General features: G+C 38.4%; 1 protein-coding gene across 2 annotated transcripts in view; it reads left to right on the top strand.

The window, feature by feature from the left end:
- NPEPPS (aminopeptidase puromycin sensitive) overlaps positions 1 to 24,878 on the top strand; it is a 100,446-nt gene that overhangs the window by 39,891 nt on the left and 35,677 nt on the right. For both annotated transcript variants that reach the window (XM_066263812.1, XM_066263811.1), the window contains exons 3-8: positions 10,059 to 10,136; positions 18,604 to 18,725; positions 21,775 to 21,882; positions 23,389 to 23,589; positions 24,040 to 24,136; positions 24,249 to 24,282. In XM_066263812.1, coding sequence (XP_066119909.1) covers positions 10,059 to 10,136; positions 18,604 to 18,725; positions 21,775 to 21,882; positions 23,389 to 23,589; positions 24,040 to 24,136; positions 24,249 to 24,282 — 640 coding nt within the window. The remainder of the gene's footprint in view (positions 1 to 10,058; positions 10,137 to 18,603; positions 18,726 to 21,774; positions 21,883 to 23,388; positions 23,590 to 24,039; positions 24,137 to 24,248; positions 24,283 to 24,878) is intronic.

The following is a 24,878-nucleotide window of genomic DNA, read 5'->3' on the forward strand; positions in this document are numbered from 1 at the left end:
ACTTCCAGATATCAAGTCATACTACAAGGCCATTGTACTCAAAACAGCCTGGTACTGGCTTAAGAACAGGCGTACAGATCAATGGAACAGAACTGAGAACCCAGAAATAAACCCACACTTTTATGGACAACTGATATTTGACAAAAGAGGTAAGAATATACACTGGAGTAAAGACAGCCTCTTCAACAAATGGTGCTGGAAAAATTGGGACAGCTACCTGCAAAAAAATGAAACTAGACCACCAACTTACACCATTCACAAAAATAAACTCAAAATGGATAAAAGACTTAATAAGCCGTAAAACCATAAGCATCTTAGAAGAAAACATAGGCAGTAAGCTCTCTGACATCTCTCGCAGCAATATATTTGCCGATTTATCTCTACAGGCAAGTGAAATAAAAGACAGGATAAACAAATAGGATTATATTAAACTAAAAAACTTTTACACAGCCAAAGACAATAAGAACAGAATAAGAAGACAAACTATGCAATGGGAGAATATATTTGACAATAAGTCTGATAAAGGGTTAATAACCAAAATTTATAAAGAACTTGTAAAACTCAATACCAGGAAGACAAACAATCCAATCAAAAAATGGGCAAAAGAAATGAATAGACACTTCTCCAAAGAGGCATACAGATAGATGGCCAATAGGCATATGAAAAAATGCTCAACATCACTAATCATTAGAGAAATGCAAATTAAAACCACAATGAGGTATCATCTCACACCAGTCAGAATGGCGCTCATCAACAAAACAACACAGAATAAGTGCTGGCAAGGATGTGGAGAAAAGGGAACCCTCCTCCACTGCTGGTGGGAATGCAGACTGATGCAGCCACTATGGAAAACAGTATGGAGAGTCCTCAAAAAATTAACAATCGAACTGCCTTTTGACCCAGCTATCCCACTTTTAGAAATATACCCCAAGAACACTATAGCACTGTTTGAAAAGAAGAAATGCACCCCTGTGTTTATGGCAGCATTGTTCACAATAGCAAATATCTGGAAACAGCCTAAGTTTCCATCAGTGGATGATTGGATTAAAAAGCTTTGGTATATATGTACTATGGAATACTACTCAGCCATAAGAAATGATGACATTGGATCATTTACAACAACATGAATGGACCTTGATAACATTATACTGAGCGAAATAAGTAAATCAGAAAAAACTAAGAACTATATGATTCCATACATAGGTGGGACATAAAAATGAGACTCAGAGACATGGACAAGATTGTGGGGGTTACGAGGTAGGGGAGAGGAGAGGAAGGGGGAGGGGAGGGGAAGGTTACAAAGAAAACCAGTTAGAAGGTGACCGAAGACAATTGGACTTTGGGTGATGAGAATGCAGCATAATGAAATATCAAAATAACCTAGAAATGTTTTCTCTGAACATATGTACCCTGATTTATCAATGTCACCCCATTAAAATTAATTTAAAAAAATTCAAATCTGTGACCAAAGTGCAATGTGAATATTGGCAAATTTATAACGAAGCGCCACCACATAGGAATAACATTACTTGGTGGGATAAGCAGTTGAAGGAAACCGGCAGTTTGGTAGAGAAACCCCGTTCTGGTAGGCCATCAATCAGTGACGAGTCTGTAGAGGCTATACGGGATAGCTACCTAAGGACCCCTAAAAAATCTGTGCGTGCACTGAACTGCACTGAATAGGTATGAAACTGGGAGAGTTTTCCTTTTATTTGGTGCAGATTTCACATTTCTGTCGTCTTTCGTTGCTTTCCTGTGACCGGTCAAAAATGCACCATAACTTTATAGACACACTGTATACACATGATGCCAAGTTCAAAAGGTATAAATGGCCTGACCTGTGGTGGCGCAGTGGATAAAGCGTCGACCTGGAAATGCTGAGGTCACCGGTTCGAAACCCTGGGCTTGCCTGGTCAAGGCACATATGGGAGTTGATGCTTCCAGCTCCTCCCCCCTTCTCTCTCTCTGTCTCTCTTCTCTCTCTCTCTCTCTCTCTCTCTCTCTTTCTCCGCTCTAAAATGAATAAAAAAAAAAAAAAAAAAAAGGTATAAATGGTATATATAGTACAAAGTAAGCCTGCTTTGCCCCTCCTCACCCTCCCAGCTGTCTTTCATGAAGAGTTTTGTACATATCCCCCCACAGATGTTATGTGAATTTACAGACACATATATTGCTCACAAAAATTAGGGGATACTTCAAAATGAATATGAAGTGATTTAAAAAAGCATTTGATTTTTTTTTTATTAAACAAGAACATCAGAAAATCAAACAAGTCAAAGAAAGTTTGATTATGCAAATGAGATGCAAAACCAACTTTTATTTCATTGATGAACATGCACTATGCAAAAGGCTGAAAGTACTGGAGAATCTGCACATTCCCTGATCCTCTAATTTTTGTGAGCAGTGTATATTCGTGTGAGTTTCTTTGTCTATAGATACAGAAATAGACATATATGTCTATACTGTGTGTGTGCTTACATATGTGTACTATATACATAGTTCTGATTTTTTTTAGTCAAATTATCTTAATTACTTTTAAAACAAGGCATTTAAAATCCAATTTGTAGTTTTGTCTTGTTATGGAAGGCCTATATTGTCATGAAACTGTTAAGAGTCAAAGTGAGTCTATTGCAGTTGTTTTGAATATGAGACTTTTCTTGTCATGGTTTTATAAATGTATGGTTATATTCAAATTTTGCTTCTATTTAGTAGACTAATAACATATCACTCACACAGGGAGGCTTATACCCAAATATGTATGTTTATATCCATAGATTTGAAAATGCCAATTATTTTTAATTATTTTCTGAATGTAGCACTTGATAAGGAATTTCAGCAATAGTTCTTATTTGTACATGTATAATATATCAGTTTAGTTGAGTTAATAAAGTTAATAAAGCACTGTATTAAATATGTTATCTAGAAAAAAGTAATTTTTAATGATTAGAACCAGGTACCATGATAAGTACTTTATATAGAATATACTATAAATCTTTAACTGAGAAGTAGGTAATGATTTTAATTTTATAGATATGAAAACAGAGGCTCAGAGTTTAATACCATATAAGATTATAAAATTCCTATTTTCCCATTTATAGGATTTTTAAAAAGTTTTTGGTCAAAGTTAAGTTTGGTTAAGTTTATCACTTATACACGTGTCTACCTAACAGTATTTGTGTATATACACACACATACATTTATATATATATTTTAAATTATAATTTTAATTTTAAATTATAAATTAAATTATAAATATGTTCATATAAGCTATTATATTGATATACTGTATTACTATTAAAGTAATATAAACACTAATTTAGAAATTTTGCCTTCTCTATTTCAGTGTTAATGAAGCACATTTATTTAGATTTCTCATCTTTCTTTAGTATTAATGGCTTTTCAATTTTTGAACAATCTAATAGTTTCAGGGCAAATATTATCTTCTAAGGTATTTGAAATAAATCCCTTTCTGAATCAATATAGTATTATGTTGTAGCTGGAAATTTTAGCCATAACTCCCCATTCAAATAACATTAGTAAAGGTGGTTCTCATTTACATATCTTGTATGAGTAGTATTGATTTTCATAACATATCATTTAGTCTGTTGCTTTTTAAAGTAATACATTTGTTCTGCTAATGTTGACTGAACATACCAGAAACTGTTCTAACATTAGAGGTAGAGTGATTGACAAAACCAAGAATCAGCATTTACATATATTTGTTTTGGAAAGATAACAGTAACAAATATGTAATGTAAAGTAGTGGTAAATGCTCAGAAATCACAATAACAGGATATGGAATAAGGATTATTCTTTAAGGTGATGGGGCAGATCTCTAAAGAAGTGCTCTGATTCCTGACCTGTGGTGGCGCAGTGGATAAAGCTTCGACCTGGAACGCTCGAAACCCTGGGCTTGCCTGGTCAAGGCACATATGGGAGTTGATGCTTCCTGCTCCGCCCCCATTCTCTCTCTCTCTCTCTTTCTCCCCCAAAATGAATAAATAAAAATCTTTAAAAAAAATTTTTTTTAAAGAACTGCTTTGAGCAGAGACCAAAACACATAAAATGTGTAGATCTGGAGAAAGTCTAGGATTAAAGATATATAGGCTATTGAATCGGCTTGTTGGATGTGTGGTATGAGAGACAGACAGACAGACATGGAGAGAGGCATTTAGGATGATTCCATATTTTTGGTTTGTCACTGGATAAATGGTGGTACCATTTACAGAATAGCCAAAACTGTGATTGACCAAGGTTATTAGAAACTCCAGTGTCGTTTGCAAAGTGATGTGTTGTCCAATATAAAGTTATTGGAAGAGTATCCCATAATACAAGCAACTTTTTAAGAATTCACGTATATAGCTACTCCTTTGCTAAGAGATTTGATCTTCTTTGTATACATAATATAGTTGATGTGTATATTTGGAAGCATATGATGTAAAATAGGATCTAGCAATATAAAATTTGATTATTTCAATTAAAAATTTTTATTAATTGTCTGACCAGGCGGTTGCGCACTGGTTAGAGCGTTGGACTGGGATGCGGAGGACCCAGGTTTGAGACCCTGAGGTCGCCAGCTTGAGCACAGGCTCATCTGGTTTGAGCAAAGCTCACCAGCTTGGACCCAAGGTCACTGGCTCGAGCAAGGGGTTACTCAATGTGCTGAAGGCCAGTGGTCAAGGCACATGTGAGAGAGCAATCAATGAACAACTAAGGTGTTGCAATGCGCAACGAAAAACTAATGATTGATGCTTCTCATCTCTCTGTTCCTGTCTGTCTGCCCCTGTCTATCCCTCTCTCTGACTCTCTCTCTGTCTCTGTAAAAAAAGAAAACAAAAAAACAAAAAATTATTAATTGATCTTAGAAAGAAAGATAGGAATGTTGATCTGTTCCTGTATGTTCCCTGACCAGGGATCGAACCAGCAACCTCTGCGCTTTGGGACAATGCTCTAACCAACAGAGCTGTTAGACCAGGGCAATTGTTTCAATTTTGAAACTGCTATTCTTTTGTTTTTCTATTTTTATTTATTACCAGTTTGAGCTTTTTTTGCATTTATAAAAACAAGTTAGCTTTATGGAAATGATCTTTGATCCTAGTAATTCAAGTTTATGATAATGCTGTTTTATGTTTCTATTTTTTTTTATTTTAATTATTCATTTTTAGAGAGGAGAGAGAGAGGGAGAGAGAGAGACAGAGAGGGAGAGAGAGGAGAGAGAGAGAGAGAGAGAGAAGGAGGGAGGAGCTGGAAGCATCAACTCCCATATGTGTCTTGACCAGGCAAGCCCAGGGTTTCGAACTGGCGACCTCAGCATTTCCAGGTCGACGATTTATCCACTGCGCCACCACAGGTCAGGCAATGCTGTTTTATGTATTAGTCAGAAGGGTACATTCTTTTTATTTATATTCATTCATTTGTTCTTTCATTCATTTTTTAAAAAATCGGCCCCTCTCTTGGGGCAAACCCTTTCTAGGGTACCCTGCCCTTCTCAAGAAAAAAATAACTCTCCCCACAGCTTCTCCAGGCATTATTACACTGAAGAAAAGTACATTTTAAGTGTTAAGGTGATTCTTGGCTTTACTATAGGCTAAGTGTAATTATAGGGAGTCAGAGCAAAGATTTAGTTTTTGCCAGCAAAGGTCATTGTTTTAGAGAGTTCATCAGTATTAGTTTATATGCCAAGTCTTGAGTTTCTGTTCAAATTTAGGAGCTGGCTTATGATAGTAGAAAGTATTTTGGCAATAAGAGTAGGAAGGGAGCCTGACCTCTGGTGACACAGTGGATAAAGCGTCGACCTGGGAACACTGAGGTCGCCGGTTCAAAACCCTGCACTTGTCTGTTCAAGGCATATATGGGAGTTGATGCTTCCTGCTCCTCCCTCCTCCCTCCCTCTCTCTCTCTCTCCTCTCTAAAAAAAAAAAAAAAAAGTAGAAGCCTGACCTGTGGTGGCGCAGTGGATAAAGCGTTGATCTGGAAACGCTGAGGTCGCCGGTTCGAAACCCTGGGCTTGCCTGGTCAAGGCACATATGGAAGTTGATGCTTCCTGCTCCTCCCCCCTTCTCTCTCTCTCTCTCTCTCCTCTCTATAATGAATAAGTAAAATCTTATTTAAAAAAAAAAAAAAAGTAGGAAGGGAACTGAGTTCTAGTCCAGCTGTGTGACCTTAGGCAAATCATTATTTTATATATATACCTCATTGTCTTCATCTATAAAATGAGGAGTAATTGATTCAAGTTCTTTTAAAATTTGAAGTTTTAGTTTCTTACTGGTTTTGTAAAGATTTTGGCTTTATAAAAACATTGGAACCATAATGTTATTAGAAACATTGGAAATTTAATATTTGGTGATTCCACTAATTTACCAGCCCATGGCAACCACTAATCTACTTTTTGTCTCTATAGATTTGCCTATTCTGGACATTTCTTATAAATATGTGGCCTTTTGTTTCTTTTTTTTTTTTTTTTTTTTTCATTTTTCTGAAGCTGGAAACAGGGAGAGACAGTCAGACAGACTCCCGCATGCGCCCGACCGGGATCCACCCGGCACGCCCACCAGGGGCGGTGCTCTGCCCCCCAGGGGGCGATGCTCTGCCCATCCTGGGCGTCGCCATATTGTGACCAGAGCCACTCTAGCGCCTGAGGCAGAGGCCACAGAGCCATGCCCAGCGCCCGGGCCATCTTTGCTCCAATGGAGCCTTGGCTGCGGGAGGGGAAGAGAGAGACAGAGAGGAAGGCGCGGCGGAGGGGTGGAGAAGCAAATGGGCGCTTCTCCTATATGCCCTGGCCGGGAATCGAACCCGGGTCCTCCGCACGCTAGGCCGACGCTCTACCGCTGAGCCAACAGGCCAGGGCTGCTTCTTTTTTTTTTTTTTTTTTTTCCACTTAGCGTAACGTTTTTAAGAGATATCCATATTGTAGCATATATCAGTACTTCATTTCTGTTGTTAAATATTTTATTGTATACCACATTGGGTCTGTTCATCAATTGATGGACATTTGGGTTGTTTTTCCACTTGGCTTTTTTTTTTTTTTAAAGATTTTATTTATTCATTATAGAGAGGGGAGAGAGAGAGAGAAGGGGGAGGAGCAAGAAGCATCAACTCCCATATGTGCCTTGACCAGGCAAGCCCAGGGTTTTGAACTGGCAACCTCAGCGTTTCCAGGTTGATGCTTTACCACTGCGCCACCACAGGTCAGGCCTCCACTTGGCTTTTATTAATAATGCTACTGTAAACATTTGTGTGTAATTTTTTGTGTGGACATAGGTATGGGATTGCTGGGTGAGACTGATCTATATTTAATTTTTTGAGGAAATGCCAGGCTGTTCCAAAGCAGCTGTCCCATTTTACATTCCTGCCATCAAGCAGTGTATGAGTATTCCAATTTCTCTACATCCTCCATTATACTTATTGTTACTTTTTTTTTTTTACAGAGACAGAGAGTCAGAGAGAGGGATAGACAGGGACAGACAGACAGGAACGGAGAGATGAGAAGCATCAATCATTAGTTTTTCGTTGCGCGTTGCAACACCTTAATTGTTCCTTGATTGCCTTCTCATACGTCCCATGACCGCGGGCCTTCAGCAGACCGAGTAACCCCTTGCTCGAGCCAGAGACCTTGGGATCAAGCTGGTGAGCTTTTGCTCAAACCAGATGAGCCCTCGCTCAAGCTGGCGACCTCGGGGTCTCGAACCTGGGTCTTCCGCATTCCAGTCCGACGCTCTATCCACTGCGCCACCACCCGATCAGGCTATTGTTACTGTATATTTGTTTTGTTTTGTTTTTTGTTTTTACAGAGACAGAGAGAGAGTCAGAGAGAGGGATAGACAAGGACAGACAGACAGAAATGGAGAGATGAGACACATCAATCATTAGTTTTTCGTTGCGCATTGCGACACCTTAGTTGTTCATTGATTGCTTTCTCCTATATGCCTTGACCGTAGGCCTTCAGCAGATCGAGTAACCCCTTGCTCAAACCTGTGACCTTGGGTCCAAGCTGGTGAGCTTTTGCTCAAACCAGATGAGCCCGTGCTCAAACTGGTGACCTTGGGGTCTCGAACCTGGGTCCTCGGCATCCCAGTCCGAAGCTCTATTCACTGCACCACCACCTGGTCAGGCTATTGTTACTATTTTTAATTATAAACATACTGGTTGTGAAGTGGTATCTCACTCTCATTTTGACTTGCATTTCCTTAGTGGTTAATGATGTTGAGCCTCTCTGCATGTGCTTATTAAAGCTACCTCTTTGGCTGACTTCATTTAGAATGGAATGTAATATGGTTGGAAGTTAACTTGCTTAGCTCTTTCTTTAAACTGTCAATTAACTTTTCTGAAGTTGCAGTCAGATAAGCAGTCTCTTCTCACTCCTGGTAGAGAGTAAATCAGTCTTTTTTTTGTTTTTTTTTTGTATTTTTCTGAAGCTGGAATCGAGGAGGCAGACAGACTCCCGCATGCGCACTACCGGGATCCACTCGGCACGCCCACCAGGGGGCAATGCTCTGCCCATCCGGGGCGTCGCTCTGTTGCGACCAGAGCCACTCTAGCGCCTGAGGCAGAGGCCAGGGAGCCATCCCCAGCGCCTGGGCCAACTTTGCTCCAATGGAGCCTTGGCTGAGGGAGGGGAAGAGAGAGGCAGAGAGGAAGGAGAGGGGGAGGGGTGGAGAAGCAGATGGGTGCTTCTCCTGTGTGCCCTGGCTGGGAATCGAACCCGGGACTTCTGCATGCCAGGCTGATGCTCTACCACTAAGCCAACCGGCTAGGGCCAAATCAGTCTTAATTTAACCCACACACCTGTTTTCACCTTCTTTATTTCTGTAAAATGTAACAACAAAGAATTTTAGCCTGACCAGGCAGTGGTGCAGTGGATAGAGTATTAGTCTGGGATGCAGAGGACCCAGGTTTCAAAACCCCCAGATTGCTGGCTTGAATGCGGGGCCACTGGCTTGAGCATGGGATCATAAACATGACCCCATAGTCACTAGCTTGAGTCCAATGGTCACTGGCTTGACCAAGGGGTCACTTGGTCTGCTATAGCCCCCCCACCCCTGTCAAGGCACATATGAGAAAGCAATCAGTGAACAACTAAGGTGCCACAATGAAGAATTGATGCTTCCCATCTCTCTCACTTCCTGTCTGTCTGTCCCTTTCTCTGACTGTCCCCCCCAAAAAAAATTTACTAAAGTTAGTAAGATTTATGTCTTAATTGGAATTGTTACTTATCTTTGGCTGGAGGGTAGAACTTTTCATTAATAAATCTCTAACATGAAAGCTCAGCAGTTTTCTCAGTCTTCACATGTTCATGAATAAGACTGAATCATAGAAAGCATTATTTCCACACAAAGATAAGAATGAAGTAGGTCTGAGAATCTGGTAGAAAACCTTTCCACATTTATAGTAACCCTATTTCCTTTATATCATAAAGTTTTGTGAATTAATATAGGATGTGTAAGGACTGTTGTTTTTTTTTGTATTTTTCTGAAGCTGGAAACGGGGAGAGACAGTCAGACAGACTCCCGCATGCGCCCGACCGGGATCCACCCGGCACGCCCACCAGGGGCGATGCTCTGCCCACCAGGGGGCGATGCTCTGCCCCTCCGGGGCGTCACTCTGCCGCAACCAGAGCCACTCTAGCGCCTGGGGCAGAGGCCAAGGAGCCATCCCCAGCGCCCGGGCCATCTTTGCTCTAATGGAGCCTTGGCTGCAGGAGGGGAAGAGAGAGACAGAGAGGAAGGAGGGGGTAGGGGGTGGAGAAGCAAATGGGTGCTTCTCCTATGTGCCCTGGCCAGGAATTGAACCCTGGTCCCCCGCACGCCAGGCCAACGCTGTACCGCTGAGCCAACCGGCCAGGGCCAGGACTGGTTTTAAGGAGCGTATTTAATGTAGGTCATATAACTTTATATAGGTTTGTTTGAAATGACACTCTTGTTAGTAGGAACTCAATTTATTAAGAATATTTGGTTTCAGTGGAGATTTTGCTCTTAAAAATGTTAATTGCTGCAGTCTGCATTTGACCTTATTGGTTCAGTTAGATTTATTGTAATGGTTTTTTTTTTCCATTCCAGAAATACATGCTACAGGATTTAACTATCAGAATGAAGATGAAAAAGTCACCTTGTCTTTTCCTAGTACTCTCCAACCAGGTAAGAGATGTATGTGGCTTTTGTAAAGTCCCGTGATCAATAGTGACATCTTATTTTTTGCAAAGAAATTAACTGTAGGCCGTTTTTTCCCCTCATATTTTAAGCAGCTTAAAGTCAGGTTCATTGCAACTTTTGAACCACCAGGGAAAAAGAAAGAGAGAGAGAGAGAGAAAGACCCAAAACTAAAGCTCATTCTACCCGAGAAGAGAGTGCATTGTTTTTTAGCTTTTCAGTCTCAGCTTTTTAAAAATATATTAACCAAATTTATTAACCAATGTTACCCCAATAAATTCAATTTGAAAATACATTTATCTCGCTCTATCTTTTATTTTTATTTTATTTTATTTTTTTTAATTTTTATTTATTTATTCATTTTAGAGAGGAGGGGGGAGATAGATAGAGAGAGAGAGAGAGATTGAGAGAGAGAGAGAGAGAGAGAGAGAGAGAGAGAGAGAGAGAAGGGGGAGGAGCAGGAAGCATCAACTCCCATATGTGCCTTGACCAGGCAAGCCCAGGGTTTTGAACCGGCAACCTCAGTGTTTCTAGGTTGACGCTTTATCCACTGCGCTACCACAGGTCAGGCGCTCTATCTTTTATTAATTGAATCCAGATCTCTGAGATGAACATCCCACAGATGATTTTGAGGTACAGCTAGAGACTAGATAGATATTATGTTAGTGAGAGCATGGAAAGAAATATTTTTTCATATGCTACTATTAGGTATAGAACCACAAGAAAATAGAAGACTTCCCAAGCTAAATATAGTGGAAAAAAATTATATACAAATCTATTGGTAAAGCACTAAGATTTTGATTAATGAGCAAATGTAAAGCAAGAGATAATTCATATGAAAGAAAATGCAAATGTCAGTAAACATGTGAAAAGATAAGATACTTAGCTTCCTAGTAATGAGAAATATCAAAAGTTTTTGCCTGTCCTGTCAGCTGAAATAAAAAAACAAAAGATTCTCTATGATATGACTGCCTTGATATTATTGGTAGGGGTGTAAATTCATGTAATTTATTTAGAAGCAGTCTGGCAGTATGTATCAAGAAACTAAACATGCTTATGTCTTTTGACCCTGCAATTCTGGTAATAGGAATATATTTTAAAGAAAAATCATAAACACAAGAAAGGCTTTATACCCAAGAATTTCTATTGAGACATTATTTAAGGTAGTTAAAAAAATTGGAATCAATATGTTTGTCCACACATTAGAGAGAAAATAATTAAGCTATGACATATTCGTATGGTGGAATACATACATAGCAATTAAAAGTGAGGTTTGTGAATTCTTAACACTGTAAAGTGCTTATTATAATGTAAAATTAAAAAGTAAATTACAAAATTACATATACAGGGTGATGAATCATATCTCTGAAATGGTACAAAGAAAATTATATGTCTGGTTGTTGATGTAATTGATGATTTTTATTCTTATTTATACCTTTCTGTGGTTTTCATAATTTTTAAACAGACTATATTGCCTTAATATAAAAGTATTTTTAGAAAAATTTTTAATTGAACAAGTTGTCTTTTATTCAGGGCTCTTAACAATCTTTCATTTTGCCTTTTTCTAACTAGGATTTTTTATATAAAATTATTATAAAAATAAATGTTTTGCCATGAACATATATTAATAGATACCTAAGAATATAACATGAAAATTGAGATTCCCTCCCTCTAACCCCTTCTTCCATTATCTTGTAAATCCTTTCAGAAATATTCTGTGTATATATAAGTATATGTGTACATTTTAACCCAAAAGTAAGATCACAAATCTCAGTGGTTTACAACAAATATTTTTTGCTTATACATGGCCCTGTGAGGACTGGTGATCATCTGCAGCCATATTGCCATCTTTACTGGGCTCCACTCAGCTCACAAGTCTTCTCATTCTAGGATCTGTAGTGAGCAGCTACTATCTACTGCATGCTGTTCTCTCACACAGTAGAGGGTAGAGAAGTTCAGGGATGAGGACAGAGCCAAACCACAAAGACATTTAAAACTTCTGCATGGACCGGGCGGTGGCGCAGTGGATAGAGCGTTGGACTGGGATGCGGAAGGATCCAGGTTCGAGAGCCCGAGGTCGCCAGCTTGAGCGCAGGCTCATCTGGTTTGAGCAAAGTTCACCAGCTTGGACCCAAGGTCGCTGGCTTGAGCAAGGGGTTACTCGGTCTGCTGCAACCCCACGGTCAAGGCACATATGAGAAAGCAATCAATGAACAACTAAAGTGTTACAACAAAAAACTGATGATTGATGCTTATCATCTCTCTCCGTTCCTGTCTGTCTATCCCTCTCTCTGACTCTCTCTGTCACTGTAAAAAAAAAACACACAAAAAAACCCTTCTGCATGGATGGTGTACATGATGTCCATTCACATTTTATTTACCAAATCAAATAATAGCCCAAGCCCAAAGTCACTGGGGCAACAATGATCAGATATTTGATAAAACTTCTAATATGAAAGATAGAGCAAAAAAGCAAAACAATAAGTATAATAGAAGTATAGGAACTTGGAAGAAGTAAAAATAAATGAAAATCAGTACTAACAGTATCTCTAAGAATCATTTCCTTAGAGATGTTGTTAGTACTGCTTTCATTAAACAAGGACAGTGCACAGTGTTATCAAACAAAGAATAAGAGCATGGAAACTTTTGGAAATTATAATAGAAATTAAAAATTCAAGAAAAAAAAGAAAAGAAATAGCTATAAGCAAGGCATTTAGAAATCAGAGTTGCTACTGGGGGCAGGAGCCTGCAGGTTATGTATGTAAGCCTATAGGTATTATATGAGTTTTAAGTTATGAACCATTACTTTGATAGAAATAAAGTAAAATCTCTTAAAAATTTTTAAATATGTAACATAGACTACATTCTGTTTTCACTATGAAAAGATTAATCTTTTCACAATGACTAAAAAGAAAATCATTTCTCATATATTTGGAAAAATTAAATCTCTGAAAATTAATGAGTCAGAATTGTTATGAAATTAGAACATTTTTATTTTATTTTATTTTTTTACAGGGACAGAGAGAGAAAGTCAGATAGAGGGATAGATAGGGACAGACAGACAGGAATGAAGAGAGATGAGAAGCATCAATCATCAGTTTTTCGTTGCGACACCTTAGTTGTTCATTGATTGCTTTCTCATATGTGCCATGACCACACCACGGGCCTTCAGCAGACTGAGTAACACCCCCCCCACCCCACCCTCCCGCTCGAGCCAGTGACCTTGGGTCCATGCTAGTGAGCTTTTTGCTCAAGCCAGATGAGCCCGTGCTCAAGCTGGCAACCCCGGGGTCTCGAACCTGGGTCCTTCTGTATCCCAGTCTGACGCTCTATCCACTGCGCCACCGCCTGGTCAGGCGGAAATTAGAAAAATTTTAAAGCTGAATAATAAAATTATTGTGTATCAGAACATGTAGGATGGAGGTAAGACATTACTCAGGATATTTAGTTAAGAAGAAAGACTGAAAATGAGGTAAGCATCAAGATCAAAGTTGCCTGATCTGTGGAGGCGCAGTGGATAAAGCGTTGATCTGGAATACTGAGGTCACCAGTTCAAAACCCCAGGCTTGCCTGGTCAGGGCACATATCGAAGTTGTTCCTCCCCCACCCTTCTCCTTCTCTCCCACTCTCCCACTCTCCCACTCTCCCACTCTCCCCCTTCCCCCTCCTTCCTTCCCTCCTTCCCTTCCTCTTCTCTTCCTCTTCCTCTTCCTCTTCCTCTTTATCTTTCTCTTTCTTTTTCTCTTTCTCTCCCCTCCCTAAATTGAATAAAAATAAAATCTTAAAAAAAAAATTTTTTTAAAGACCAAAGTTAGACAAAAAGAACAGGTAACTTCAGGAAAATAGAAAACAGAAATAAAAATTTAAGGGCAGAAATTAATGAAATAAAAATGAAGATAGAAGCAAAAATATTTAAGAACTGGTTTTTAAAATAGTCCAAGAAGATACCTAAACTCAAGGTGTATAGGGGAAAGAAAAGATACTATAGATTCAGTTATTGTTCAGTATTAGGAAATATGACAACACCATTTATTAAATCGAAAAAGTTAAAGATACTGTATTTATCAAAAGAAGCCAGAATATATTTGTTAGAATTTTCACCAGGTAGAATAAACAGAAACTCCTAGATGATGCACGTGAGTTTGATGTTTGTGTGTGTATGTGTATAATATACACATGTATCTATTGCATGCTTAATTTGTGCCACTGTCATATGTGCATCACAAATACTGATTTATTTAAGTCCTTTTTTGTATTTCTTTGAAGCTGGAAACGGGGAGAGACAGTCAGACAGACTCCCGCATGCGCCCGACCGGGATCCACCCAGCATGCCCACCAGGGGGGCGACGCTCTGCCCACCAGGGGGCGATGCTCTGCCCCTCCGGGGCGTCACTCTGTCGCGACCAGAACCACTCTAGCGCGACCAGAGCCACTCTAGCGCCTGGGGCAGAGGCCAAGGAGCCATCCCCAGCGCCTGAGCCATCTTTGCTCCAATGGAGCCTCGGCTGCAGGAGGGGAAGAGAGAGAGAGACAGAGAGGAAGGAGAGGGAGAGGGGTGGAGAAGCAGATGGGCGCTTCTCCTGTGTGCCCTGGCCGGGAATTGGCCTAGACTTCTGCACGCCAGGCCGACGCTCTACCACTGAGCCAACTGGCCAGGGCCTATTTAAGTCCTTTTTGAGATATAATCTATTATCTCCACTTTATAGATAAAGAAATGAAGGCACAAAGATAGTTTATAATCAGTAGTGTAAAATCACTGATTTAAATAACTTAAGTAACTTGCCCAAGGTCAGCAGCTAGTAAGTGGGAGAGCCTGGATTTGAACTCAGGCAGTATATAATACATGAACCTGGTTTGAAATTTAAATGACATGTAGTGAAAATTTGTTTGCCATTATATCCGTCTTCATCTTTCAGCTCCACTCCTCAGAAGCAACCAGTTTCCTATATATCCTTTCTAAACTATACCATGCTGTATAAGTATTTGTGTAAATACTACTTAGAAACATAGAAATTAGCATGCTACATATAATATTCTGCATCTTATGTAAGACTATTTATAGCAGACATTGTAAATTGTGCACTTCTAATAAAAGCAGGAACAAATCAGGGAAGGTTATGACCCTTAGTATGCTATAATTTGACAGATTTTTGGAGATTTTCAGCTAATAATACAGTAAGTAACTGATATATATTAGGATTTTTAAAGTCTCTTATTTTTAGATGTGACTATATTGAATTGTTGAATATCTATAAATATTTTTTGAAAGTCATTGGCGTTCACATTTTCCCAAGATTCTCTCAAAGTTATCCAGTTATTCTTTGCTTAGGAATGAAGTCCTTATTTTTTCAGAATTTTATAAGTTGTACAAGTAGTCTGTCTTCTCGTAATGGAGTAAATATTGAACATATATTAGTAACGTTTGTGTTTAGCCTCATCAAACCTAATAGTCATGTCAGCTTTTCTATAACTAAATAAAACATCTTGTCTGAAATTGGCACTATTCTAGAATAGTGATTAAGTTACCACCTAACAGCCTCAGAATCAGTAGTTAAGAATCCTGTAGAGTGGCATTTATTTGAAGAAACACTAGAAGATACTAACATTTTGAAGAATGAAAAACAGGGTCATAAATGGTGACACAAAGGCAAAAACCTTTAATCCCTTTTCATATAATCTGTCTTTGATTTTATAGCATTTATTAGGCTCATTAAATTTTTATTAAAGTACTTTAAGATCTACTTTAGTTTTTATAACACACTCTCCTGAATGTTAAACAATTAGATTTTTTGGTCGAAGTCCTAATTTTTCAATTGTTTAATTTATAAATGAGCTCATTATATGTTTTAAAAGGGTTACTACCCAAGCAGATCAATATTAGATATCAATATATTGTATATAATTTGAGGAAGCATTTAAATTATATATGCAAATAGGTATAAAATTAGACAACCTGGCAATCAGTTCTTCAATATGGTATAAATTTGATAAGTGAAATTAAGAAATCCTGTTTGTCGCCTGTTCTTGCCCTAAAATTCTATATTAATGGTAAATACTTTGTAATTAGTATTGTACAATGTGACACTAATTAAATTTATTAATGATTTAAAAATATTTTTTAACTTGTGTTTTGTTTGAATTTCAGGTAATAACCCTTCCCAATACTTTGTATTTTCTTTAGTATGCCACTTTTGGAAGTGGTCACTATCAATATCTTGTTATGGTTTGATGGCCTTGGAGATTTAAAACCGAGTAAAAGTGTAAGCAGCCTTTCTTATTTAGTTACGAGTTTTGTTCCAAATAGGAAAAGTTGAAAGTAGATTTACCATGGCATATGAGTTATGTAACAGACACCTTAACAGTTGACATAGTGAAAACAAACTTACCAATTCTGTTTATGGAATTGTAACATAAAAAGAGGTGGGTTTTTATAATCTATTAGATATCCCTTGTAAACTTTATTAATATGAACATATCTTCTTTTATAAAAAAAATCAGTTAATTTCTTAGGAAAAGAGAGAAATTTTATATTCTTTATAGTTTAAAATTTTAATATCAGTTATTTAGAATTCTTTCAGATTCTCTTACTGTATTCATATTTATTGTCCCAGTAATCTATCATTCTCTTTAAGAGAAAAAAGAAAAAAGTATTCCTGTCCCCTTCAAACAGAATGTCTGATTTAAAAAGAGAAATCACAAATGTCAGTTCAGTTGAGTTGTTTTGTTTTCCCAGCATGATTACTTTAAGAATGTGGCACTTTTTTTAGTGATGACTTTGGTGCAAAGGTCTGAAATTTTCACTTGAAATTATATTCAGAACCAGTTATTGGCACCTAAGGAAATCATCAATTTAAGTACTTCATAGGCGCACTTAGTGTCTTGTCTAGAAATGGTTTGCAGTTTGTCATTAACTTAGTCCGTAGACTTGGATTCTTGTAAGACTTTTAGACCTTTTTGAAAAGCAAATTGAGTTTTGGAAGGTGAAGATTTTCTTTGTGTGCATCCAAGAGCATACGTCAGAAAGTGAGAGAGAGAGAGAGAGAGAGAGAGAGAGAATGTTTTGAACATTGTCAGTGTCATTGTTCAACAGCATTTCAAAATGACAGTTTTAAAAGTTTAGAGTAGGGCCTGACCTGTAGTGGTGCAGTGGATAAAGCATCCACTTGGAACGCTTAGTTCGCTGATTTGAAATCCCCCAGCTTGCTGGGTCAAGGCACGTATGAGAAGCTTCTCACTCTCCCCTACCATCTCTCTCTCTCTCTCTCTCTCTCTCTCTCTCCCTCCCTCCCTCCCTCCCTCCTTCCCTCCCTCCCTCCCTCCCCCTCCCACCCTCCCTCCCTCACCCCCTTCCTAAAATCAATAAATAAAATCTTCACGTAAAACTTTATGATATAAAAATTTGGGTATGATTAGCTAATTACTTTACAGCCCTACTATATACTTCCATTGTATTCCCATACTCTAGATCCTGTTATATATGGGCACTTTAAAAGGATCATTTTTACAAAGTCAACATTTCTCTGGATTTTGTTTGGCTTGATTTGTAAACTGTAGGACAAGATTATTGTTTTGTTGTGCATCTGAATTTAGTCAATGACTACTAGATAATTTTTTTTCTATTATGAAAAAAAGTATATGTACTCACAAAAAATTCCATTTTGTCTGAATTGATTTTGCTCTTGTAGAACAATAGAATATTCAGGTTGAATAAATATTCATTTTTATTCATATTTAATATTGATTAAATGTATCTCTTAATATCAGATTCTATATGTTTGAGGTGACTGTAAGAGATTTTTAAGCCCTTTTGATGATCAAATCATTGCTATTCCCAATAGTTACTTATAAAAGTATGAAAGCAGTGCTCATTTGAATTGAACAGATAGTATCTTGCTTTAATGATAAAGGTATTGGTATGAAATCATATAAAAAGACTAGTTTACAAGGTAAAATTAGCAGAGAGCATGAATTTTGGATTAAACAGGCCTAAGTTTTTATCTCATTCTCGCTACTTAACTAATTGTGTGACCTTGGACAAGTTATTTAACGTTTCAGCCTCAGTTTCCTCATCTGAAAAAATGGAGACAATACCTTCTTCTAAGTTTATAAATACTTTTAAAGCACAATAGCATGTTAAACATTTAATAATAAATGTTCATTTCCTTTCCTGTTTTTATCTTCATGTATTGGTAATCTGAGACTAAATAATAAAGTTAATAAAGAACTTTCTAAGCAGTTACCCACCCAAAACACAACTAAAGTTTACTTTAGGATTAGTCTGCCATGTACTTTGTACATATTGTATTCTCTCTGTTGCCAGGAAGAATATTTGAGACAGGAAGACTTGATTTAAACATTGTAAATAGCCAGATGAATTAGTGTCTTAAAGACATATATTTGATAACTTGTACTTAACATTTCCCTAAAAGTGGTTTTCATTTATCTTCAATCACAGGTACAGGAACCTTAAAGATAGACTTTGTTGGAGAGCTGAATGACAAAATGAAAGGTTTCTATAGAAGTAAATATACTACCCCTTCTGGAGAGGTACGATATGCTGCAGTCACCCAGTTTGAGGTATGGTTTTCTTTTCTGAAGTATTATGATTTTAAATAGTCTGCCATCTGTTCTATTCTCTTTGTGACTGTTGGAGGCTAGATGCCTTTGGCCATAATTATATTCATAATTTTAGATTTTTATTTTATATTTAGCCAATTATCTTCATTATGGAGGGAAGGAATTAAGAATATGGGTTAGGGAATGATTTTATATATATATACACACACACATAACATATATATGTAAAGTAGTATTATTAATTTAGTAGGAAAAGCCACAGGTGTCAGATACTAAGAGGGTAATTTTAATTAAGAATGATACATAGGCCCTGGCTGGTTGGCTCAGTGGTAGAGTGTCGGCCTGGAGTGCAGAAGTCCCGGGTTCAATTCCCAGCCAGGGCACACAGGAGAAGCGCCCATCTGCTTCTCCACCCCTCCCCCTCTCCTTCCTCTCTGTCTCTCTCTTCCCCTCCCGCAGCCAAGGCTCCATTGGAGCAAAGATGGCCTGGGCGCTGGGGATGGCTCCTTGGCCTCTGCCCCAGGCGCTAGAGTGGCTCTGGTCGCAACAGAGCGACGCCCCAGAGGGGCAGAGCGTCGCCCCTGGTGGGCATGCTGGGTGGATCCCTGCCGGGCGCATGCGGGAGTCTGTCTGACTGTCTCTCCCCATTTCCAGCTTCAGAAAAGTACAAAAAAAAAAAAAAAAAAAGAATGATACATAGTATAAAATAAAAGCAATTCAGATATTGAAAATTTATTACCTACATGTATTTGTTTGTGTGTATGTGTGTATTCTGAGTTGCTCTTAGGAACATCAGTTAACAATAGGTGTAGCTCTAGTGTCTAGACCTCAAATGTGCCTTTGATTGCTTTCATCACTTTGTCCTTTGAAATTTTAGAGCCTTTAAATCTTGTCATTTTTTAAATTTCCTATAGTGTCAATTCATTTCTGTGTTGCTTCTGCTCCTAATTTAAGTTTTTCTGTGCCACCATTTCTTTTTTTTATATTCTATTCACTTTTCAAACGTCTTATTTATTCTTTGATATAATTTATAATTTTAGTAATCTTATTTTTTTGAGTGTGCAATCAGCCATCTAACATTTTTCTTCTGAGAAACTCTTGTCAGAATTATGTACTTTCTCTACCTCTGCATATTTTATTCTTTTCATGATACAGAATATTATAATTTGTTCTATTTTCTGTTTTATTTAATTCCTTCCTTTTGTAACTGAACCACTAGATTTTATTTTGCTTTAACAAGTGTGCTTTGTTTTTTTTATATTTATTAAAAAATTTTTTTTCTGTATTTTTCTGAAGCTGGAAACGGGGAGAGACAGTCAGACAGACTCCCACATGCGCCCGACCGGGATCCACCTGGCACGCCCACCAGGGGGCGATGCTCTGCCCACCAGGGGGCGATGCTCTGCCCCTCTGGGGCGTCGCTCTGTTGCGACCAGAGCCACTCTAGCGCCTGGGGCAGAGGCCGAGGAGCCATCTCCAGCGCCCGGTCCATCTTTGCTCCAGTGGAGCCTCGGCTGCAGGAGGGGAAGAGAGAGACAGAGAGGAAGGAGAGGGGGAGGGGTGGAGAAGCAGATGGGCGCTTCTCCTGTGTGCCCTGGCTGGGAATTGAACCCGGGACTTCTGCACGCCAGGCTGACACTCTACCACTGAGCCAACCGGCCAGGGCCTATATTTATTAATTTTTTAAAGAAAGAATCAAGTCTCCTTAAGTAGGTCAAGTGGTGACAATTTTATGTGTAGTATTGGAAATGCCATTAAACAAATGACTGCTTAGAATTGATAGAGCATCTGTCCTTTTTTTTTTTTTTTTTTTTTTTTTTTTGGGGGGGGGTGAGAGGTGAGGAGGCAGAAAGACTCCCGCATACACCCATACTGGGGTCCATCCTACAAGCCCACTAGGGGGCGCTGATCTTCTCATCTGGACCTGATGCTCTGTTGCTCAACAACCGAACTATTTTAGCACCTCAGGCGAGGCCATGGTGCCATCCTCAGCACCCAGGACTAACTTGCTCAAATAAGCCATGGCTGGAGGAGGGAGAGAGAGAGGGAAAGATAAAGGGGAGGGGGGAGAGGCAGATGGTTGCTTCTCCTGTGTGCCCTGACCGGGAATTGAACCTGGGACTTCCACACGCCAGCCTCACACTCTACCACTGAGCCAACCTATCATATTTTCCCAGTTCTGAATCCTTACCAGTGTCCTATTGACCTTCCTGTGCTCTTGTTCTGTTAACATTACTGATGAAACCATTTGCATTAAATTTTTGAAATGTTTTATTAAAAGATATAAATTATTCAGTAATATTCAACCATTTTTATCTCATGGCACACATAAACTACTAAAATTCTACGGCACACCAAAAAAAAAATTTTTTTTTTTTGCTCATCTGACAAAACGAAATTGGTATAATTTTGATTCATTTACACCAGGCAGCTTTTTTTTTCCCCCAGAGACAGAGTGTCAGAGAGAGGGATAGACAGGGACAGACAGGAACGGAGAGATGAGAAGCATCAATCATTAGTTTTTCGTTGTGCATTGCAACACCTTACTTAGTTGTTCATTGATTGCTTTCTCATATGTGCTTTGACCGCGGGCCTTCAGCAGACCGAGTAACCCCTTGCTCGAGCCAGCGACCTTGGGTCCAAGCTGGTGAGCTTTTGCTCAAACCAGATGAGCCCACACTCAAGCTGGTGACCTCAGGGTCTTGAACCTGGGCCCTCTGCATCCCAGTCCGATGCTCTATTCACCGTGCCACCGCCTGGTCAGGCGACACCAGGCAGCATTTGTTGTTTTGTCTGTTGTCATTTTTTTATTTGACAGTCTAAGGCAGCGGTTCTCAACCTGTGGGTCGCGACCTACAGGTTGAGAACCGCTGGTCTAAGGGGAAAGAGGTCAGTGTAGCTTGTTGCTTGGCACTAAGTAGAAAGTAAATATTTGAACAAGTGAATGAATGATAGAAATAAAGACAGACAGAGAGAGAGAAATGGCAGTTTGTGAAATAGTCTGTTAAGTTGATTCAGTGATATTTATATTTCATATTCTCTTTTTGAGGCTACTGATGCTCGGAGGGCTTTTCCTTGCTGGGATGAGCCTGCCATCAAAGCCACTTTTGATATCTCATTGGTTGTTCCTAAAGACAGAGTAGCTTTATCAAACATGGTATGTATGTGTTTGTAAGTATATATACATTTTGAATAAGGTTTTAGCATATTTAATTTACTGGTTGGATAGGATAGCATGAAACCACCTAACATAGTGCTTGATGCATAATAGGAACACAGATGTTAGTTTTTTTTATTTCCAGTAAGCTCTCTTTTTCTTAATTGCTTTATTTGGAGAGTTTCCCACCTCATGGGAGAAATTCCCTATAAACTGTATTATATTAACAAGATTACTTACCTCTTTTAATTTAGAAATCTAAATAAGTGTTGAGTTTAATAAACATTACCTGAAAGAAAAAAGAAATCTGACATTAAATACCAAAAGATATAACCATGTAATGAGTTGTATTTAGGTTTCTACTTGATTGTATTTTTGGAATATGCTCTCTTTGCTGATGTCATTGATCTCATTCACATATAGAGTAAGCATTTGCTGCTTGAAGTGTATTGTCTAGGTGTGTTTTAAGACATAGAATAGCCTATAGCTTATAAAATGAATCTGGGGAACTTGGAAAGCCTTCTGCGCCTGAAAATAACTGGCCTTTGTCTCTTTTATTGGAGGAAAGAATTCCATAGGTAAAATGCCATTCTCTTTTCAAATATTCTTAGAGAGGAAGCTAATATATTAAACTAAAACATTCATTTACAGTTTAGTTTGAATTTATCAGATCTGTTTTTGAATAATTCTTAAAAGGTATTGAGGTCTGTCTTAAAACATCCCAATGCCTGGCATATAATAGATATTCAAGGAAAGTTATTTATTTTTACTCATAAATATTTGGTGGTTTTAACACTTTAGCCCCAAACTTCTTAGTGTGAATGCGTGATCAGATTACTTTCTTTTTTAATAGGAAAGATCTTGACAGCATAAACAACTGATGAATTAGGATAGACAAGTTCTGGAAATGGGGAAGGAGAGGCAACAAAGCCTATAGCAGGGCTCCCCAAACTACGCACGTGGCCCCCTGAGACCATTTATCCAGCCCCTGCCGCACTTCCGGATGGGGCACCTCTTTCATTGGTGGTCATTTGCATCCTGTGCTCCTGGAGTACTGTGTGTGGTGGCTCTGCAAAGCGCGCGTCGCTCACATACAGTACTGCTTCCGATGATGCGGGATGCACGCATCACGGCTCCGGAAGCACGTCATATCTCTTGTTAACAGTAACAAATATGGAACCGGACATTGACCATCTCATTAGCCAAAAGCAGGCCCATAGTTCCCATTGAAATACTGGTCAGTTTGTTGATTTAAATTTACTTGTTCTTTATTTTAAATATTGTATTTGTTCCCATTTTGTTTTTTTACTTTAAAATAAGATATGTGCAGTGTGCATAGGGATTTGTTCATAGTTTTTTTATAGTCCGGCCCTCCAACGGTCTGAGGGACAGTGAAGTGGCCCCCTGTGTAAAAAGTTTGGGGACCCCTGGCCTATAGTTTTGAGCTAGTGTTTGCTCTGTATTGAATGTAAATCTGTTTAAATTTTTTCTTTTTTTTTTTTAAAGAATGTTATTGATCGGAAACCATACCCTGATGATGAAAATGTAGTGGAAGTGAAGTTTGCCCGCACACCTGTCATGTCTACATATCTGGTGGCATTTGTTGTGGGTGAATATGACTTTGTAGAAACAAGGTCAAAAGATGGTGTGTGTGTCCGTGTTTACACCCCTGTTGGCAAAGCAGAGCAAGGAAAATTTGCGTTAGAGGTAAATGTACTTGAAGAGGATTGTTCCAACAGTCCATAACTCCAGGTTGGGGAATTTACATTTCTGATCAATTATTAGTACAGTTATTTATAATTTAATCTGAAATTTGTTGTGCTACTTTGGTTTTATTTGTAATAGAATTTTGAAACTACCAACTTTAGTGTTGCACTAACAATTTATGAGAAAATGATTAGAAGAATATTAGCGTGGAATTTATCCAGAGAGTGGGTGGGAAAATATGTAATTTTTTAATGCCAAATTATAACTAGATTAAAGTATAGCTAACATATACAAAACTTGGGGCTAAGGCAGTCTTTGGAGGTAGGGCTCCCCAGGATTGGTGTCTAGTAACTTGAGATACTTTGGCTTACAACAGGATTCCTTTGTGGATTGCTATATGAATCACAATAAAATATTTATCAGATGGTTCTTTTGTTTATACTTTTATAGGTTGCTGCTAAAACTCTGCCTTTTTATAAGGACTACTTCAATGTTCCTTATCCTCTACCTAAAATTGATCTCATTGCTATTGCAGACTTTGCAGCTGGTAAAGTAAATTTCATTTTATTGCTGAAATGTAATAACTTTTTTGAATTTTGTGATTTTTGAGAAAGAAGTATGTATGTATATCAATAAATGTTTATATTTATTTTATGAAGGTGCCATGGAGAACTGGGGCCTTGTTACCTATAGGTATGTTGATGTATTACCCTGCTTTATCTTTTCAATCACTGATTTCTTAAGAGTTTCACTCCTAATCATAGTTGAATATCTTCTCACTTCCTTGCACATTTCAGGAATGCAGATGGACACCCTCTGGTGCTACTGTCTGAGAGTATAAGATTTTAAAGTGAGCATCTGGCGTTAGTAACATTTTTAGATATGTTTTTGGCTCAGTTTCTCATTTTGGTGCCTTCTCTTCCAGTAGTTTCATAGTTATTTATCCAGCTGAAGAACCTTCCCTGATTTAGTATTTTCTAGACAAATTTTTACATGTCTGTCACCACAATATAAATATGTGGGTTATATAATTTCTGAAGCAGAGTCTGTAAACAAGTTTTTGCCTTCTTCTTTCAATTGCCTTCGATGAGCTAAGTTTTAGACAGCCTGCACGGTGTTCTTTTTGGGACTGTGGAATGCTTCTTTCCCCCACTTGACACTCCCGTTCTTGATGGAAGAACTGTCTTTTCTATCTAGTACAATAATCCCTAAATCCTTTAGACAAAGTTTTTCTAAAATTTCAGGCAGCTGTCCTGTCAACAAACATAATTAAACTTGTGTCACAGCTT

Source organism: Saccopteryx bilineata, chromosome 2 (assembly GCF_036850765.1).
Source record: "Saccopteryx bilineata isolate mSacBil1 chromosome 2, mSacBil1_pri_phased_curated, whole genome shotgun sequence".
NCBI lineage: Eukaryota > Metazoa > Chordata > Mammalia > Chiroptera > Emballonuridae > Saccopteryx > Saccopteryx bilineata.